This window comes from Plasmopara halstedii (assembly GCF_900000015.1).
Source record: "Plasmopara halstedii genome assembly, contig: Scaffold_816, whole genome shotgun sequence".
Lineage (NCBI taxonomy): Eukaryota > Oomycota > Peronosporomycetes > Peronosporales > Peronosporaceae > Plasmopara > Plasmopara halstedii.
The window spans coordinates 860,627-877,036 of record NW_020187732.1 but is presented as its reverse complement, the minus strand read 5'-3'; the positions used below and the strand labels follow the sequence as shown (position 1 = coordinate 877,036).

At 47.9% G+C, this 16,410-nt stretch overlaps 5 protein-coding genes across 5 annotated transcripts in view; 2 read left to right on the top strand and 3 right to left on the bottom strand.

Annotated features, from left to right (window-relative positions):
* Nucleotides 1-11,181: 11,181 nt before the first annotated feature.
* Nucleotides 11,182-12,474, top strand: PHALS_14124 (uncharacterized protein; the record flags this gene model as incomplete). The annotated part of the gene is made up of 1 exon (XM_024729870.1): nt 11,182-12,474. The coding sequence occupies one exon, from the start codon at nt 11,182-11,184 to the stop codon at nt 12,472-12,474; it is 1,293 nt and encodes a 430-aa protein (XP_024580204.1).
* A 99-nt stretch (nt 12,475-12,573) lies between these two features.
* Nucleotides 12,574-13,287, bottom strand: PHALS_14123 (peroxisomal membrane mpv17 pmp22-like protein; the record flags this gene model as incomplete). Its single annotated transcript, XM_024729868.1, has 1 exon — nt 12,574-13,287. One exon carries the CDS (start codon nt 13,285-13,287, stop codon nt 12,574-12,576), a length of 714 nt encoding a protein of 237 aa, XP_024580203.1.
* Nucleotides 13,288-13,466: 179 nt separating this feature from the next.
* PHALS_14122 (mediator subunit med7) lies at nt 13,467-14,425 on the top strand (the record flags this gene model as incomplete). The annotated part of the gene is made up of 4 exons (XM_024729867.1): nt 13,467-13,729; nt 13,790-13,861; nt 13,920-14,283; nt 14,360-14,425. The coding sequence occupies 4 exons, from the start codon at nt 13,467-13,469 to the stop codon at nt 14,423-14,425; spliced, it is 765 nt and encodes a 254-aa protein (XP_024580202.1).
* A 256-nt stretch (nt 14,426-14,681) lies between these two features.
* Nucleotides 14,682-15,986, bottom strand: PHALS_14121 (hypothetical protein F443_09591; the record flags this gene model as incomplete). The annotated part of the gene is made up of 5 exons (XM_024729866.1): nt 14,682-14,733; nt 14,802-15,304; nt 15,369-15,568; nt 15,628-15,797; nt 15,865-15,986. The coding sequence occupies 5 exons, from the start codon at nt 15,984-15,986 to the stop codon at nt 14,682-14,684; spliced, it is 1,047 nt and encodes a 348-aa protein (XP_024580201.1).
* A 139-nt stretch (nt 15,987-16,125) lies between these two features.
* The window catches only part of PHALS_14120 (uncharacterized protein), a gene marked incomplete at both ends in the record, with an annotated part of 333 nt that continues 48 nt past the window's right edge, over nt 16,126-16,410 (bottom strand). Inside the window, 2 exons of the mRNA XM_024729865.1 lie at nt 16,126-16,295; nt 16,368-16,410. The exon at nt 16,368-16,410 is cut by the window's right edge and continues 48 nt beyond it. Of these exons, the coding sequence (XP_024580200.1) occupies nt 16,126-16,295; nt 16,368-16,410 (213 nt within the window). The remainder of the gene's footprint in view (nt 16,296-16,367) is intronic.

Here is a 16,410-nt window from a genome sequence, read left to right as displayed (position 1 = left end):
CAGAGATCGAAATCGGCTCATCTCAGCCACAGCCACACGCCATGACTCTTAATGGTAGTCGATGTACCACCATAATAGAGAGGGCTCACTAGAGCCAGCAGTATGAGGGTCAAACACCACCAGCACAACCCGATCAAAAAGTGTTTTCCAGCTTTTGCGTGGAGCTTTTTGCGGGGCTGTTGGGTAGATCGGCACTTCTGCCAGTTTATAGCGTAGTGGCGTAAAAATCACCCTCAGTCGAAACTTTGTGGGAGTTTAAGGCACGACTTTGGCAAGATTGGTATTGTGCTGTTTTGAAGAAGAGTTGGAGACGCCCGTCATAGCGTGCTATCCAGTAGTGAGAAGCGAAAACCTGATCCAATAGTCTCATGGAGACAAGCGAGCTGTAAACAGAAAGAACTTGAGGTGATGGGTTGTCACATCGACGTCCGCTTCGTGCTTTGTATTTTGCAAAGTCAAGCATGGAAGTCCGCTTCACTCAAGCTAGCCTATGAAGCATGTAGACGGGTAGATTGCAGTGATTTTCTCGCCAAAATCGCTATCCGAGTCCAAAACTCAGCGGCAATTTTTTCAATATCTAGTATATCCCCGTTGAGGGAGCGAATTCACCCAACCGCAACAGCTTCCTGCGCAGACGGTACTATTGGGTTTGACTACATGTTGCTTGACAATGTGCTAGCAGATCATCTTTCTTGCGCTCGTGTAGCTATTGATTTGAACCGAATGTCCACAGGCATAGGCGTGTAGAAGCTCTGCACCAGCATGGTGAGCGACTTTAGACAGTTTAAACCGTAACAACGACGTAATTTGGTCAACATTCGGCGTGACTCTAGCGAAGTCAGTGAAGAAAGTTTGGATCCTTGAAACAGATTCAATAAAGTTGGGTTCCCTGGAATGTAGTTGATGATACGAAGTGTTTTACATCGAGGTACCAAAACACTTTTCGCTGGTGGAAAGAGCGCGGAGTCCAATACTCGTGTAGCGGGGGGGGATACTGAGCTCAGTAAGCAAATCTTCTTTGGAAGATAAGAAGGCCGTGTATTGACGGCTGATAGCGAAGAAGTTTGGTCATGTCTCGAAGAGTCGCTGGGGCCGTTTATCGAAAAAACTTCTTGAAGCTATGCCGATATGACTTATATCGTCGGTCCCAACATCCGCAGATTAGGCGGGGGCTTATCGAATGATTTAGCCTGTGCGAGGGAGCAGACTCCGGTGCAGATTAGCTCAGATGAGCAGTAACGCTTAACAATAGAGATTGGAGTAGAATTCCAGGCGAAGTGGCTGCTCGTGAAGTGAATATTTTGCGCAGTGTCTTGAAAAGATAAAGTACGTGTGAGCCGCGGGTGTGGTCCATATGTTAGTATTCGATAATGTAGCAGGGCACGTACCGTAATCTTATGTACTTAATCTTACTATTTAAGTATGATTGTATTAAATACAATACTGTCCAATTGTACTTTTTTCTTCATACTTGGTGCATCTGTGACGTCCAAATAGTATCGGTATATCCGTATAAAGTAAGATGACGGAGCTACGAAAAGAAAGAGAATATGATACTTTTGGACTGCTGTACGCACGTCAGGCAATATAGACATTCTATCATGAGACGTTAACATTTATAGATTTGATATAAACCTACTTATACGACATTAGATATGCGCATGATATAGCCGAGCAAAATATAATAATTAGCAGAGATGGTCTCGATTCCACGCCTAATGAAAGCACGCCAACTAAATACCGGCGTTTTAGATAGTATCTGAGTGTCAAAGCTTTCCGTAAACAATTAACGGCAACTTCGTTTCTGAAAACATCTCGGGGAGACGACATATAGCTCGGTGAGTGCTATACACTGGTGACGCAAAAGTACAAATGGTCAAGCCTTTATGTGCGAAACCTGATGACCCGTGTCGCATGCTATAGTTGGTGATTTCACTCTGCCGGTCTGCTAGATGCTGGCAGTCCAAAAACATAGGTTTATTGCTGGTCTTACTCAAGATGCTTCCTTTCATACGGTGCAGGCCTACATACACAAGCGTCTAAGAGCTGCACCACAGTGAGGCAAATATGTTGTCTATTGAAGTTATAACCACGACGTGATATAGTCTTTGGCGATCATATTTGAGGTCGCTCATACTTTTGAGCTTGGAGGCAAGAAAGTTGATTTCGTTAAAATTAGCGTAGCCTTATTGTAATGGAATGGATTCTGACGTCAGCCTAGTTGCGAAGCGCCATTCCATTCCCCGTGTCGAGAAATTGACAGATCTGCGCAACTCATGTCAAGATCAATTTGATGCATTATGGACAATCAAGTCTCGGAGAGCCCTTTATAGACAAGGAGAGGTCAAGCTGTGTTGCCGTTGATGGATGCATGCGTGTTTTGTTGGGACTAGGTGAGTCACTGTAGCCACCGACAATGTTGTGCTACACAAAAGCGTGTTTTAGAGTGTCGAGGAACGACTTATGTAACGTGTTGCGAGGGTAAGTGTTCTGTTATGACGTCTATACCCATCAAATTCAGAAAAACTATGAGTGGAGAGCAAAGTACAATGATAAGGCACCATAATATACAGCTGTTGAAGAAAAATTGCTTAAAGTCCAATACTTTAGTAACCATGCGAAATCCAGTAGAATATCTAGTAAGAGTAGACGACAGATATTCAATGAGAGCAGAGGATAGAATCTCTAGCAACATCAGACGACAGAATAATCATCAGAGGTAGGAATTTGGATGACACGCGACAATCTTAGCAACTTTTTTGAGAGATAAGGATCGACTAATTAGAATTTGCCAGCTAATACTCAAGTGATCTATTCAACAGTATGATTCAAATCTCGCAACCTTTGTCTTCGATTACAACTCCGCCTTTGTTAAAATTTGTTCTTCTCGAGCTGCAATAATAAGTTAGACGATACAATTTTTCACACACGGAATTTTAGGATGCAAATGGACGTCTTGTGGGAGGTTATTTTTAGGGAGTTAAACTTGAGCAGCATACCACCGCGGTGAAACAGTCGTCTCTTTAATTATGGTCATGTAAGACCATGCCGACCATCATCTTTGCAACAAAAAGATCATAGGCCAGTCTGCTCACGGTGCGCATAATGCATAGACGTGTATGGAGTTGCACTCAAAGAAAAAAGCCTGCCCAACCAATTGTTTTGTTGTCGATGATACTTCATGACCGTACTGAAATTCAACTCTGTTGCACTCTGAACTAATACGCAACCACGTTCTTTTTCCTAAAAAGCAGCTAATCGATGGCTAGTCTAGAAAAGTATAACGGTATTACATGTACCCTAATATGAAGGGGTGGATCACACAAGATGGTGTGACCATACAACGGTGTGGATTACATAAGGCGGTGTAATAACATAATTGTGTGGCTATACCTAAACAAGAAGCAAGTACGTGTCTGGACTGCCAATAGTTATGCATTTTAATTAGATTTTATATTTTTACTATTTATTATTTAGTTTAGGTATAGGCGACTTTTTTGCTGTAATAAAACCAAGGAATGGAGTTTACATCTTGAACGGAAAAGTATGTTTGCCTTGGGTAAATGTTGTGGTTACTCTTGGAGTAAGCGGATTGCGATCCGCCACACTTTTATTTCTAAGTATAAAACGAAGGTCACCGACCCTAATCAATCCTCCTCTAAGCAAAAGAGCTACGGTAGCCCCGCTGCACTTGGTAGCACTCGTAGTCAATCTACACCCGAGTCGATACAAATAATCCTGTGTGAGGATAGATCAGATTTGCTTGAGGGCATGCAGGACGGGCTTAAACAGCTGTTATATCTGCTTGGCCTTTAGGGTGTGCAACACCTCCTTCGCAAGGATCTAAAGCAATCGGCGTGCGTCTAGAGGTATTTTCAAGCTATGAAAATGCTCTGCTAGAGCACCTAAAAAAGAAGATGTCGGCGTCGACTGCGTCGACGACGCCATTGTCAACAGCGGATGCCCCCCGACCCAAGCGGCTCATGGAGAGTGTCTAGAATCTCGAGGGCGAGGATGGAAAGTATCTTCTACTCCGGGTGAGAGTGGTCGAGATGGCCATGGCGTCCGCCATGCTCCAGACCGAGCAACGGCGCGTGGCGCTAGCTATCTAAGTTTCGGGGTCGAGCGCAAGAATGGGCACTGACATGTGGCACTTCGGTCGAAGCGGTGTTTCCCTCCTGGACGGGGCTAAAGCTACAGCGTTTACAAATGTTTCCACCGCCTAACCAGGCATATCGCGTGCGATCGCGTTTCCTTGCCGCTCGACAGGACAAGAAGAGATTGTTGGGCTTTGTCCAAGTGTTGCGTACTCTCATTGCTGGTATGACCACCGAACCTCTCCCCGAGGCGACACAGTGACCATCGTTATGGATGGCCTCCGCACTGGCGTGGCCAAAATTTAAGTCTTCCGTGTGCATCTGGCTTCTTTTGAAGCAGCCGTAAATGTGATGATGAGAACGGAATATTAAGTCGGCACGACTTGGTTGGTATGCACACTCTAGCAGCTCGTCGAGCGGGTCTGAGCCGATGGATCTCAGATATTTTGAAAGAGTGGCGGCAGGGCCCCGAGCTACTAAACCGCATTCAAACACCCGCTGGTGTTCTGTGGGCTGCCCTCTGGGGAAGAATTGAGTTCTGTTGAGCCTCAAAGCGATAAAGGTGAGCAAAGCCCAGCCCCGAAGAGCTCCGCGCTCTGGAGCGCAGACCGTGTGTGCAAGCCGCGTGAAAGCGATCGTGAAGGGCTTTGAAAGCCATGGAAGATCCTGATCGACTCCGATGCGTCGGGCATTTACACACAACGCTCCACGATTTAAGGAAGTCAGCTTTATGATGTGGCGCTGAAAGCGCGGTTGAGTGACATCGTCACTGTTCGCTTAGGGACGGGGACATATGAGGGTCCCTATGGACCTCGGTGTCAGGTTTCTACACTTCGGTAACGTGGAGCACTGTTTAGCCTTAGACTTGGATCCAAAGCGTTAAACGTCCCAGTACAGTGCCCGCGCCAACAGCGTTTTTATCCCTAGAAAGGGCGGGTTCATGACCCACCAAAGCTCCACCCGGAGACGTGTGCGTAACGCCCAAGGACTTCGACCACCAATCAATCCATTGCTCATGGTGTTTCAGCAATGCCATATCAAGGTTGTCAAACACCAAACGTGTGTCGGACAGGATTCCCGAGCATGGCTCGTGGGCTGAATGTGGATTGGCGCGTAACCCACTGAGTGCTGCTCAAGTATCAGAATAGTCGCTGCATGCCATGTGTGCCATGATCGGTCAAGGGCCGAGACATCAAGGGTGAGGCCCCAGTGATGCACGTGGAGTGACACATAATCCACTAATCACTGCTCAAGTTTCGAAGCAGTCGCTGCATGCCACGAGTGGCATGGTCGGACAAGGTCCGAGGCATCTTGGGCAAGGCCCTTCAGATGCGCGTCGAATGGCACGTTATGCACTGGACGAAGACTACAGAGCTCTTTGTTGAATTTGTTGATGACATCAGGGCTCTGGTGGAGCAGGAAGTGGGGGCACTAGACGACGCTGAGTGTGTGCTCCTACTGGTTTCGTCGAGACGTAGAACCTCTGTGAGAAGGCGACAGGAACACCATATGCTCTCGTTAAGACGCCGAGCGTCAACCTTGAGCCAGGGTGTGTCTACCGTTGAATATAGCGCGCAGCTATGCAACCTCGGCATCGGTATGACAGGGAGGAAGACGGCGACGTCACCCTCAAGGCAATTCCTGCAATGGATGCTCTTCTTGAGCTGGACGGAATGTCCTTCGAAGAGTTCGGTGGTGCCTTGAAGGTAGGCGACTTAGCCAATGTGGTCATTATACGACCGGAAGATGCGATCAACTCGTCGTCGCTTCGAAATGAAGCTGTCGTGGTGGACACCAACACGAAGTGGATCCTAAAGAATCCATCGGATCCGTTCTATCCTTTGGTGAAAAAATCTCAAGACGTCGTCTACAAAGACCCGCCGTCGGTTCTACCCCCGGCCCAAGGTGTGCGTCATTAGATATACCTGGTTTCGGGACCAAATATCGCGTGACACGCCAAAGCCCCCGGCCCAAGGAGCAGCGTGACGTCATTGACGCCTTCTCATGTGCAAAGCACGGCACAAGAATCTTGCGTGAGAGCAAGTCTACCCATTCGACACCCAAGTTTTGGGCTCGAAAGCCGAACGGCCAGTGGCGTATTGTTCAAGCTTACAATAAGCTGAACACTGCCACCATTCCAGCACAGACACCGATTCCCTGAAAAGATTTTCCCAGAACAACATGGTTGGATGCACAAAGTACAGTGCAATTGACTTGGTCGATGGGTACTACCGCTCATGAGAGCGAGTGATATTCCGCTGACAGCAGTGAGCACTCCGAGTGGCATGCCCTGGGAGTGGCTGGAGATGCCCCAAAGGCTGTTCAAAACACCAGCAACATTAAAATGTCTTGTGACGCAGTTTTTTAGGCCACACCGGGCGTATGCACAGACATACTTCGACGCCATCTTTGTCCACACTTGTGCGTAGCACGGGGGGACAGATGAAGAGAACCACGTCCATTTAAGGGCGGTGCTCAAGTGTATGCGCACGAATAACCTATATGCTCATGCAGACAAAATCATCTTCGACACTGAAGTAATCCCTTTTTTAGGGTGCTTCATCGGGAAGCGTATCCTTCAAGCGGATTTGCTAAGGCCAATGACTGGCGGGTTTCAAAGAACTAAAAAAACTTGCGCAAGTGGGTTGGCCTCGCCAAAAACTAATAGAAGTACAGCGAGAATTATGCAGAAATGGCAAGGCTATTGTCGAAGCTCCTTTAAAAGGATGCGGAATGGTGCCGGGACACCGAGGTTTTTGAAGGGGTCAAAGACAGCCTCCTTCATGCACCACTGCTGGTGGTACCAGACCCTGATCGTCCTTTCAGTGTCGTTTGTGACGCTTCGGACTTTGCCATCTGCTGTGCACTGCTACAAGCAGACATTGAGGGGCGAGATTGAGTTACCACGTTCGAATCTCGTCAGATCAAGGCTGCAGAGAAGAACTACCCAGTATGATTAGCCGTTTGTGATCAACACACATCATGCGTCATTACGACTTAGTCGTTCCACCTCTCGCAGAGGATAGCCAGGCTGCTTACATTCTTTGCAGAATATAACTTCATGGCGAAGTATAAGTCAGGCAGAATAGTTTGGCTGATGCGTTGTCACGCACACCGGATTATAAGCTTGCTCATGTCACGACGGTGACGTCGTCAGTGACGGATTTGATCCGAGCCGCGTACGCGGGTAATGATATGTGCGTAGCGCTGCTACGGGCTCTCGGGGGCAAGGAGTTTGAAAACACAGACAAGAAGTTGTCGTCGCGACTGCACGCACGGTTGCATCAATATTCATTGAATACCGGATTGCTGTATTATAGCACCAACTCGACGAATACGCCACGAATTGTGGTTCCTCACGATGAGAATTAAAGTATCGTATCCTCTATAAGACTCACGACACCCCACTCAGTAGTCATCTTGTTCGTGAGAAGACCTCCTGCACTGTGGGTTGCCACGACAGTGGCCCAAGCTGTACAAATGGACGAGCACCTATGTGCGCACGTTTGGGACGTGCCAAAGGATGAAGTCCTCTCCAAATGCGACGACTCTGCTGGTCAGTTTGCCGGTACCCCGGGTGTAGGCAGTCCATGAGTATGGACTTTGTGTTTGGCTCGCTGAAGGACTCGGCGGACAACACGAATGGCGTGGTCTTCGTCGATCATTTGAGCAAGATGACTCATCCCGCCACAGTCCCGGATACATCAATGGTGCTTGTACAGCGACGCTGCCTGGACTCCCGGAGTCAATTGTCTCTGATAGTGAGACCCACGCTTCACTGAAAATTTTGGTCGACGATCTTCAAGGTGCTGGCACCAAGTTCATTATGTCAATCGCGGACCATTCGCAGACCAATGGTTAAACTGAGTGCGTGAATCGCTTCGTTGAAGATGTCCTTCGCAGCGTCTGCGCTGAGACGCCGAGGCACTGGATTGTCATGCTGCCACTCATAGGTTTGCGCTGAACAATGCAGTGCATTCATCTACCAGCTACACGCCGTTCTACGTGAACAGAATCGTTCATCCTCGTGTCCCGCTGCAACCGCCATCCCACGACTCAGGGCTTGTTGGGAGAGGAATAGCCGAGCGGCTAGCGAATGGCAGGCCCCTTACTGATCGGAAAGAAGTCGATGACTTTCTGTCTACCAAACTAAGTGTCTTACGACTTGTTTGCGATGCGCTGGCTGAAAGCCAATATATGCAGAAAGAATATACAGACGGAAAAAGCAGAATTTTTTTTGAGAACTGTGAGGTCGAAGACCTGGTCTTATTAAATGCGAAAACCCTTCCTACACATTCAGTTTTTGCTGTCATTATGACGACGCTCAGCGTCTTGACGCAAGCATATGGTGTTGCTGTCGCCTCCTCACAGAGGTTTACGTCTCGGCGAGACCAGTGGGAGCACACACTCAGCGTCGTCTAGTGCCTCCACCTCCTGCTCAACCAGAGCCCTGATGTCGTTAACAACATCCAGCGAAGAGCTCCGTAGCCTTCGTTCAGTGCATAACGTGCCACTCCATGCGCACCTGAAGGGCCTTGCCCAAGATGCCTCGGACCTCGTCCGACCATTCCGGCATCGTCACTGTTTGCTTAGGAACAGGGACATGTGTCACGGTGTCAAGGGTCCCTGTGGACCTTGCTGTCAAGTTTCTTGACTATGATTACGTAGAACGCTGCTTAGTCTGAGACTTGAATTCAAGGTATGACCTCATCCTTGGTATGACATTGTTGGAACACCATAAGCCATGTATTGATTAATGGTCAAAGACCCTGGGCGCTACGCGCACGTCTCTGGATGAAACTTTGGTGAGTCCTGAATCCACCTCTGCTAGGAAGCAAAATGCTACTGGCGCGGACACTGGACCGGAACGATCAACGTGCTCGAGATCGAAATATCCGAGTTGTCGAACACCAAAGGTGTATCGGACAGGATTCCCGAGCATGGCTCGTGTGCTGAACGTGAAATGGCGCAAAACTTGCTGAGCGCTGCTCAATTATCCGAACAGTCGCTGTATGCAATGCGTGCCATTGTCGGCTAGGTGCCGAGGCATCGAGGGTGAGGCCCCAGTGATGCACGTGAAGTGACACATAATCCACAAATCACTACTCACGTTTCTAACCAGTCGCTGCATGCCACGAGTGTCAGCGCCACAGCATACAGTTGACTTCATTTCATCGTGGAGCGTTGAGCATAGATGCCCGACACCCCAAAGGCGATCAGGATCTTCCATGGCTTTTCAAAGCCCTTCACGGTCGCTTTCATGACCAACAAGCCCGGCTTCCATGCACGTTCCGTGTTCAAGAGCACGGAGCTCTTCGAACTGGGCCCTGCTGACCTCTGGCTCTTTGAGGCTCAACAGAACTCATTTCTTCCCCAGAAGGGCAGCCCGCGCCTACTGGGTGTTGTCTTTTCCACGCGACAAACCAGAAGCCCGGTAAGAAGCCGGACGTCGGTTCGATGAACCTTGACGCGCCTTGCGCAGGACAAACAATTCGAAGGTGACGGGTGTCTTTACAGACAATATACCATCGGGTGTCCGAACGCTGCTTGGCAGCTCAGAGCTCTGCCTCCTTTTTTTTAGAATATCTGAGATCCATTGGCTCAGACCCGCTCGACGAGCTGCTAGAGTGTGCATTCCAGCGAAGCCGTGCCGACTTAAAGTTGCATTCGGCATTATGCCACATTCACCGCTAAGAAGCCGGATGCACACGGAAGACTTCCATTCTGGCCACGCCTCCATAAAGACGGCCCTCGGGGAAAAGATTGGCGGTCATTTCGGCAATGAGAGTACGCAACTCTTGGAGAAAGTCCACCAATCTCTTCTTGTCCTGTCGAGCGGCAAGGAAACGCAATCGCACGCGATATGCCTGGCCAGGCGGTGGGAACACTTGCAAAAGCTGCAGCTTCAGCTCCGTCCAGGAAGTAAACGCCGCTTCGACCGAACTGCCGCACATCAGTGCCCATTTTCACGCTCTACCACCGAGCTTGGAAATAGCTAGTGCCACGCGCCGTTGCTCGGTCTGGAGCATGGCGGACACCATGGCAATCTCGGCCTCTCTCACCCCGAGCAGGGAATTTTATCCTTGCCCTCGAATGCCTTAAAGCTCATCATGAGCGGCTTGAGTCAGGAGGAGCCATCCATCGTCGACGATGGCGTCATGAACGCAGTCAAAGCTTACACTCTCTGCTGTAGGTGCTCTAGCTGAGCATTTTCATAGCTCGAAAATACCTCTAGACGCGCGCTGATCGCTTCAGGTCCTTGCAAAGCGGGGTGTTGCACGGCCCCAAGGCTAAGCAGAGACATTAGCTTCTTAAGCCCGTCATGCATGCCCTGGGGCAAATCGGAGAACTGTTCTACACCATTTTGTGATCACACCCTCTTGTGTGACCCAGCCCTTCATACCAGGGTACATGTAGCCCCCGTTACACTTTTGGGTACTCTTGGAGTTAGCGGGTTGCGATCCACTACAATCGCACTGGCTCTAAGTATAAAACGAAGGTCACCGACAGCACCGTCACGGCAGCCCCGCTGCAAAAAGGGACAAGACGTTATTGCTGCTCGGAGATCTTCCAAGCCCCCTTTCACAGCCGGCAATTTCTTCATGCAGCATATGATGCTAGAACGAAAGATCCCTTTCAGATTTATCACTGTCTTCTCTGGGTCATGCTATCTACACCATATGGTAAGGAGTGATTACTCCTGTCAATTCTTTTTTATGAAATTGTGTCAACTCATTATTTTGATCAGTATATTGCGTCACTTTTTTGCGAGGGGCTCGCGGCAAATTTAGCAGTGGCAAGACCCCTTGACTTCACGTTCAATTGGTTTGCAACAGCAATGATTCTTGTCTCGCAATATGAAGACGACTTATTCAACAGCGATAAATGGGCAAGAGCAAACGGTTCTTCGACGGACCAACCCCTCTGGTTGTAAGTATATCTGCACAGGAGCAGCTGGCTTTGAGATTTTTGATACATGCCCAGTTCGAAAAGCAAAAAGTATAGCATCACTTTAGTACATTTGTGAAGCGTTTGGCCTATTTATGTATGTTATTCTATCTATGTATATCAGTTTTTGTCTTGCATGTCAAGTGTGACGCTTGATGGAATGGAAACTTCTTCTCCTCGGACGTGGGCTCAACAGCGCGAGATCAATCGACCTCCTTCCAATCAGCGGATAGCATACAGTGACCGTACCGAAATTCCGGTCACGTCGAAGAAAAAAGTAAATGGAGTGACATCAATAACATCTCCTGAATTCGAAAACTCAAGTAGTGATTCCAAAAACGACGATCATGAAGACATTGAGAAACACATATGCACTGATAAGGAAACTTACGAAGCTCTTAAACAGCGTTACTGGCAGCTTCAGGAAGATATTGCAGTTTTGGCAGCCCACATGGACAAACAGGAGATAGCTTACAAGCGAGAGCGCTCAGAAGCAGAGGTGGAACGTCTCACGCTGCTACAAACTAATGCTACTCTTAAAAGTGAGCTAGACGCCTTACGTGTGGAAAAGGATGCGCTGATTAAGCAAAGCACCCGGATGGCAGCGCAGCAAGCAGAAGAGGAACAGCAGACAAATGATGCACGTGAAGCACACGAAGAACTACTTCGTGCTCTTGCACAACAGCAGCAAGAGACCAAGCATTTTCAGACTCTTGCAGCTTGTGCTGATCAAGACCGGAAGGATATGCGTAAAGCATTGGATAAAGCTCAGATCCACTGTTCCAGGCTGGAAGAAGAGCTGACAATAGCTCATACGCAGGTCCTACACCTGCAAAGCGAGCGGGATACCTTACAGGCCGCCTTGGATGCTGCTGCGACCGGGGCTGCTAATTTAGAGGCACGTCAATTACAAGAACAAGACGAGTTGATCGCTAATTTGCGCGCTAATCTGTTGCAAATGGAGTTTGAGCTCAAGACGCTGTCAGCTGATAAAGCGACACTGGAAGAGAAGCTTCAACTGCGATCAGCAATCGCGCAGTATGCAAATTTTGATGTTGTTCCATTGGATGACAGTGTTAGCGACATGGTTTCGAAGCGAAAGGGCCCAAACAAGCGCACGACAATTCGCCCCGTGAAGGCCAGCAAAGAAGCTTTAAAGCGACGCGGGTCGGACATTTTCAATAATTTGACGGAATTGCCAAATGCAGTCACCGAGTCACGAGAGTGCGCTAGCGCACCTATTTGGTCGTCATCGACTCCGTCTTTTCGTTCCAACAAAAATCAGAATGACATAGATTCTCGACAAAGGCATAGCTTTCGTGACCGTATAGCACCGCCAAGCGGCTTTTCATCTCTTGTGGCTAAGACGGTTCAGTCAGCACGAAAACATCTTGCTACTCCTTTACAAAACACCTTTGGAAATTCGTAAATCATATTCTAATTAGTAAATCGATCATTCGCTAAAGTTTGTTAAGTCGTCATAAGTCAAATGACCCATTCCTTTTATCAAAATCTAAAAATTGTCAAGCTAAGCTGGCAAGAGGTGCGATTTATTTTCTCCTTCATTCATATCTTTCTCTTCAACAAGTTTCTTGACAACCTTCGAGTGGCTCATGTAGGATAAGTAGGCGTTCCAAAACAGCCCCATTACGTTGGAAAAGAGCACTTGCAGCGATCCTGGCACGAAGCGAAAGTTAAAAAGCTGGGCCGGCACCCATACGACCCAATTGGTTTTCGTGATGGGCCACCAATCGGAGCGCAGTTTGTCAGGAATGTCCTCGGCGTGTCCTTCAAGTGTTAGCACTGACGATAAGAAGATTGGTAGAAACGTAGGAGCAAAACCCAATTGATCTAGTGCCAATCGCTTTGTAATTGCAGCTGTGGAAACTCCAGGTAATCTTGACCCAAGAAATCTATACCACACATGAAGGATAGGCGAAATCACGACCCCACCCAAAAACGTGAAAATGGCAGTGCGTTTGATGTCTAATTTCGCATGACCATCGTCGGATTCCAAAAAGAGCTGACATCCGACGTCGCCAAGCCCCGCAATGGTGCCACCCGTTACGATCTTTGTACTAATCGGGTGGGTTTCCAACAAAGAAGCATACGTATTCCATAAGTGACGGATCCCTCGAGATTGAGTCGACGTTGAAGACGATAAGAACACAGTGAGGTGTGGCGATTTCACCGCCGAGCGAGTGAGCGACGATCGTGACAGAGTCCGTAGCGCCGACAGCATTCGAGATTTAAGTTTGGATATTCCACTATCTGAATAATAATGTTGTTAAACACCTCGAAGTTTCGAGACTGAACGACCTTTCGAACAGCATCTCAGCCTGAAATATATAACGACTTGATACTTCATAGTGCAAAGTTTTAATGCGGTATGAGTACCGGTATTTATTTTTGTCATTTTCGATGAGCAATGAGGAAGGTGTTCCTGAGATCGTGTCGGAGTTTCCCGCTCCGCCAAAATTTTTTGCACTGTATGTGGACGGTGTAGACAGCGGCCCGTTGCCGCCTGAACCCATGGAACCCACATACCACATGTTTGGCTCGCCGTACAGCACGCAGGACGTCGTGCCGGATCTACTACCGCAGCCAGGCAAGAAACTTTATGCACAGGGCAAGGAGAACGATAACGATAGCACACCCATTGATTATAAATTGGAGATGAAAAAGTATTTGAAAGATGATTACATGAAATTTATACAAACGGAAACTGATGTATTGCTCTACAGGATCAATCGCTCGCTGCTAGCCAATTTTGTCGGGCTTGTGGATGTACTGATCAAAACGCCGGCCATGTTTAAGTAAGTGAATGAGTTGGTGTGGTATTTTCACGAATCATTTATCTTCAATACTGCGTAGTGCAAAGCTGGACGACATAGAGTTGCTTTTTCTCAACTTACACAATCTCATCAATGCCTTTCGACCGCACCAGGCACGCGAGACGGTGATCCAAATGCTTAAAACGCAGGTGCAGCAAAGGCGGGATGCTGCTAGGGACATTCGTCGTGTCATTGACGAATCGAGGCAAGCAGTGGAGCACATGCATAAAGAACTGCATGATCCAGCGGATGACACAGTTGCTGTTGACGGGGTCTCCTCTACTGTATCCGACAATGATGTCAAAATGGAAAATATAGATGGTTTAGGGGCCACCGGAAATGGAAATAACGCGGCGAATGCAATGGTTGCAGCGCTCACTTGTGCCCAACGGGAACAGACAGAGGTCACGAGGAATAAATCTAACGTTTCTATGGTTGTTCAACTAATTGATACTGTCTTGAAATGCTTGCGATATGCAGAATTTTCGCGAAGCACAGCGAATTCAGGATCAGTTCTTCGCGAAATTAGAGGCCACAATGAACTAATTGGGATAGCGCATCTGCACAAACTTTTGAAACACAAGCTGTGGCACACTCAATTCATTATCGAATCAATTCCTAATATTCCGCATGTGCCAATCTGACGCCATAGCTCTTTTTTAATTCATTCTCTAGCACGCATCTTTTTATCGAAAGCTATACGGGCGCCTTTGTCAGCAAATTACTGTCTGACGATGCAGACGTCGGAGCGGCTAGCGAGGCATGTGCGCCATTCGTAGCTGTAGGGAAGACGTCACAGTTTTCAGGAAGAGAACGGCGAGGTGTGTGCAATGCGATTGGCTCCGTTAGTCGGTCTAAACAATATCCACGCACCGAGATCAGCATCTTTAACTATTGCTGAGATGAATAGCAGTTAACAAACCTTTCAATCACCGCATTAATTGTTTCGTACAAAGGAGCCGCCGCCCGTGGCGGCGGCTCTACGCCCCCTAATAGATCAGGGACGGTCACCATTTTGCCATAAAACAAGCGATTGATGTCGGGCCTTGAAAGGATGACTGACCCCTCAAGCGAAATACCCGCAAAAAGACCCTGAGAGTGCGAGTAGGAATAACAAGGCGCTACATCCATTGAGGCACTCGCCTCAAGCGCTCCAGAAGCCACACGTCCGACAGGCCCAGCCGCAATACCTAATTCTGCCCCAAGATTTACTTGTCCAGAAGCGCAAAACGCGTCAACAGCTTGTTGCGTGTTTAAAATAATCACGAAGTCTGTAAGTTCTCCTCCTATCTGCGGCCCCCAGCCCACACCGGCTGTACCGATTGCCGACGGTGCAGACCACCTCCCGTCAGAAAGTCTAGCCACCACAAGACCCGTTCCAATGCGTCCCGTAAATACAAACCCTATTTTGATTACTGTTAAGAACTGATAACATCGCCAGTCAGTCACTGCATAAAGCTTTTCTTCAATTGTATTGCAAGAGTCGTACAGCGATTCCCTTTGCATGGGTAAGTAATGGTAATGGAATCGAGTATTCCTTCACCATTCCTTGCGGTGTAAAGTTCTTGACGCTATACGTGGCCTTACGAATTTCCTCTTGCAGCGTGAATGAGTAGGGACTGTTTATAATTCTGTGAGGCCCAGACTCTTTCACCTCCGTTTCTTGAACAGCGTGGCTCATTGTCTTGACTAATACATTACTTGTCAGAAAAATATATACATAGTTCTATTTGCAACAGTTGTCGTACGTAGCTCCTCTTGCTCCCGTTCAAGTCGCGCGTAACAGTCATCGCACACACGGTGCGGATTGTGCGCGTTTACAGCCAAGTATTTGCGTTCAGGATTACTAAGAATTTGGTCTTTAGGGATAAGGCTGCGTTGTGAAGTACAAAGCTCACAGAATACGCGGCCGCAATAACTACAAACGGCGGGTTAATCCAACTCAAAGTAACGGACAGATTATAATATGAGAGATAGTGTCTTACCGGCAATGATGCTTGCGGCGTAGCCAATCAAAGAGCAATTGGCAGCCGTAGCACACGCTTACCTCGGCGTCCGGAATCCAACGCACGGTAGTTGGCAATAGGGTGGACTGGCTCTGGTCCATCGATGCTACGATCTTAGAAACTTGTATATACCTTCGTAAATTTGCATTCGACTTTTATATCGAAACTATTCACATAAAAAGAAAAAGATTACAAAATATACACCATTTCAAATTTGTGCCAAGGTTACGTCCAAGCTAATTACGTAGCGTCTGTTGTCTGATGGCTTAAAGCCCCTGTAGCTCTGACAGACTCTTCATTTTTGGCTGCGTACTTGCCAAGTTCCAATAAAAGCTTCACTGATTTATGATCGGGCTCATTGTGGAAGTCTAACGATCGAGTCTGACTGAAGCGAACTAGTTTTTCGACAGCTATGGCAGTACAATCCCGAAAACAACTTGGATGAGTTAAGAGATCCAAAACTAAAATATAAGTACACGCACCAGCCTCCTCAGCATTGCTATCAGTTGATGCAGTAGTGCTATT